Below are 3107 nucleotides of genomic sequence, written 5' to 3' on the forward strand. Positions count from 1 at the left end.
ACCCAACCAGCCAACAATACTCACCCAATGGCACACTAGTCACCAGTTTGTACCTGGGCCCCACGCAGACACTCGCAGTGTGCTGACGGAGAAACTCTGACCACGTAGTTTAAGTGACCCACTGGCGCGGCACCGCTCCGTCCTTTCCTGTCCCTCTCTCAGACTCGGCTCAGAGCCACTTCTGGGAGCCTCTCGCCTGTCTTTCCCTAGTCCGGTACTCGGCGGGTGATGGAAAGGGCGTGAACACCTGGGTCCTAGGAGTAGCCTAGACAGGGACTCCTACTGCTCCTCCTCGGATCCCGCGCCGCGCCCCCGCCCTTGCCCTTCCCTGATTGCGCTGTCAGTCCCCATTAGCGCTAACAGGCTCCAGACGGAGCGGGTCGGGCGCTGGGTTAATGCAATCGGCGCGTTACCTGGGGCGAAGGCTACATTACCAGGCGGCCCCCGCCTGGCGCGGCCAAAGCCTTTCAGCCCGCGCCGCCGCCGGACTCCCTGCGCCGCCAGCGCTCTCCCGGCTGCGCCCGAGCGCCACGCGGGGGAGCCCAGCCCCAACCTGCGCCCCAGAGCTTGCCCAGGCGCGGCGGGTCCGGGGCAGGCAGGGCGCACAGCACTTGGGATCTCCTCTCTGCAGGACACGTGAGTGCGCCCTGCGCGCAGAACCCGACTAGAAGTGCCAGTGAGTTTGACGTGTAGAGCCTTAAGTGTCCGGGGAGGCTCTGTGGGCTGTGAAGGTAGCGCAGATTCGAGTTGGGGATGATCACGAGGGAATCCTCAGCCTCGGCGAGTCCAAACCCCGCCGTTTGGGGGCGGAGGAGAGCGGGGTAAAGAGAGAAAGTACTACGGGTGTCCAGCCCGGCGGTCTCCCTCTCTGAGTTCTGCCCCACTTGGGCGAACCACAACTCCGTTTCCGAAAATTTCCTAGAGACTAGGGACTCTTTCGCGACCCCCGAAGCCTCTCAGCGCGTGCTCCCCAGTGTTCCCGGTGTTTTCCGAAGGTCTCGGGAGGCGCAGGGAGGGCGGAACTGTCCCGGTGACCACCTCTTTTCCTTTTATCCAAGCAGACTTCAGCGTCCCCAGTCTTGCTCAAGCCCCTCTCGCCAACCGCACTCATGCTTCTGGCGCGGATGAACCCGCAGGTGCAGCCGGAGAGCAGCGGCTTGGATCCCGGTCCGGACAAGCCCCTGCGGGCGCGCAAAACGGCGGAACTAGTGGTAGTGAAAGAACGCAACGGCGTCCAATGCGTCCTAGCGCCCCACGGCGGCGACGCGCAGCCCCGGGAGACGTGGGGCAAGAAGATCGACTTCTTGCTGTCGGTGGTCGGCTTTGCGGTAGACCTGGCTAACGTGTGGCGCTTCCCCTACCTCTGCTACAAGAACGGCGGCGGTGAGCGTTGGGACGGGCTGGGGGGTTTGAACTTGGAAAGCTACCGGTCCGTGGCGGTGGCAAGGACAGGAAGTAGGGAGCACGAAGGAGGGTAAGAGGGTTGCACCCACACAAGTCAGGGGCACACACAGAGACTGGCAGGACTCATGGAAAAATATTTCTGGGAGCAGAGCAGAGATGAGGTAAGACCGTGGACGGCCTAGGTGGAAATACACGGTTGAGTTTTTCATGGTCTGCAAGAAGAGAGTTGGAGATTTTGGAGATCACTTGAAGGAGAGAGGCGATGACAATCAGGGACACAAAACCCTAAATCTGCTGGCACTTGGCTGCCCTGTTAGGATAGCAGAATCCAGGGCAGAGTCACAAATCGAGAACTCCACTGTCAGTTGGCACTTGTGCCCATCGAGGGGTCTACATGGGACTGGGTCAATGGGTCCTTCTGGTGGGTCTTGCGCATCCAGTGGTAGCAGTCAAATTGAAGGGTGGAGTGGGAAAGGGGCCTGGAGAAGACTCCAATGGAACAACCCGCCCACAATCTGCCCTTGCTGTGAGATCACCCACACTTCAGCTCTGGGTCCTAGGCCCTAGCTGCTTCCTGAGGGGTATGATCCAGAGGGGCTGCTTTTTCTTATATGGATTTAAGGGTGCTCTGCAGAGAACCTGGGGAAATGTCTTTTAGAGAACAGGGTTGTAAAAGGATGCCCAGTCTGGAAACCTCTCTCTATCCACTGTTCCAACCTTCCTGGCAGTGGTGGTGGTGTGCCCTGGAGTTGGTTCTGACTCAGAGCGACCCTGTACAGGGTTTCCAAGGCTGTAATTCTTTACGGAAGCAGTAAGCCTTATCTTGCTACCTGGCAGTAGCTCTGACTTAAAACTTAGAGAAGTCAGAGGCGGGTGGGAGGGAGGATGAGGGTTTGGAGCTGGACAAAGGGACAGCTGATGACCTTGTCCTAGAGCCTCATAGCTGTCTAGTTGGATGTGTACTCTAGACACTTACTTTGGGATGGGTAATGCCTGGTGCTTGCAAAAGGAACAGATGGCTCCAAGAAGAGACTGCTTTTAGCTCTCCCTCAGAGAAGACTAGTCCTTTAGGATTCTCTTAGATCCCAGGTTGGAGCCAACAGATAAAGGCTTTATTTGCATCATCTATTTCGGTACCTCCCAAGACTGATCAGCCACTGTCAGCATATGAGACAAGGAGGCTGGGCAACATAGTCTGGGGTCAGTGGCTGAATCCTGAAGGCCCTTGCTCATCTGCAGCCCAACATGGACACAGGCAGAGAGAGAAAGCTGAGACACATACCATCCAGAGGTGATGGTGCCACGTTTGGCACCTGCAGTTTCTCCAGGGTCTCTGGACCCGAGGAGGGAGGAAACGCAGATTCCAGTTATTTTGAGTAGACAGGGAGATGATGAATGTCAGACAGACAAGAAACCCTAAGACGCTTCATGCAGCATGTCCTTAGTGATCGCCCCATACAGCTGAGCACACTTTCATTAACCAGCAATATTTATCTGGCTCCTCTCTGTGTGAGGGACCAGGCTTACTAAGATGTATGAAGCACTGCTTCTGCCTGCCAAGAGTGCTAATCTCCTATAGATTCTCATTGTCATGCAGCCATGGGTCACTTCCATTGTAATAAAGTGCTGGCTGAAATAAAAAGCACCTCAGGTGGCTGATCCGCACATCCACGCACATCCACGCACATCCACGCACATCCACG

The 3107-nt window shown here is 56.9% G+C and overlaps 1 protein-coding gene across 1 annotated transcript in view; it reads left to right on the forward strand.

Moving 5' to 3' along the window:
* Positions 1 to 208: 208 nt before the first annotated feature.
* Positions 209 to 3107, forward strand: part of SLC6A2 (solute carrier family 6 (neurotransmitter transporter), member 2) — a 52845-nt gene continuing 49946 nt past the window's right edge. The window contains exons 1-2 of the mRNA XM_006863527.1: positions 209 to 636; positions 1062 to 1383. Of these exons, the coding sequence (XP_006863589.1) occupies positions 1110 to 1383 (274 nt within the window). The 5' untranslated portion in view covers positions 209 to 636; positions 1062 to 1109. The remainder of the gene's footprint in view (positions 637 to 1061; positions 1384 to 3107) is intronic.

Source organism: Chrysochloris asiatica, unplaced genomic scaffold (assembly GCF_000296735.1).
Source record: "Chrysochloris asiatica unplaced genomic scaffold, ChrAsi1.0 scaffold00055, whole genome shotgun sequence".
NCBI lineage: Eukaryota > Metazoa > Chordata > Mammalia > Afrosoricida > Chrysochloridae > Chrysochloris > Chrysochloris asiatica.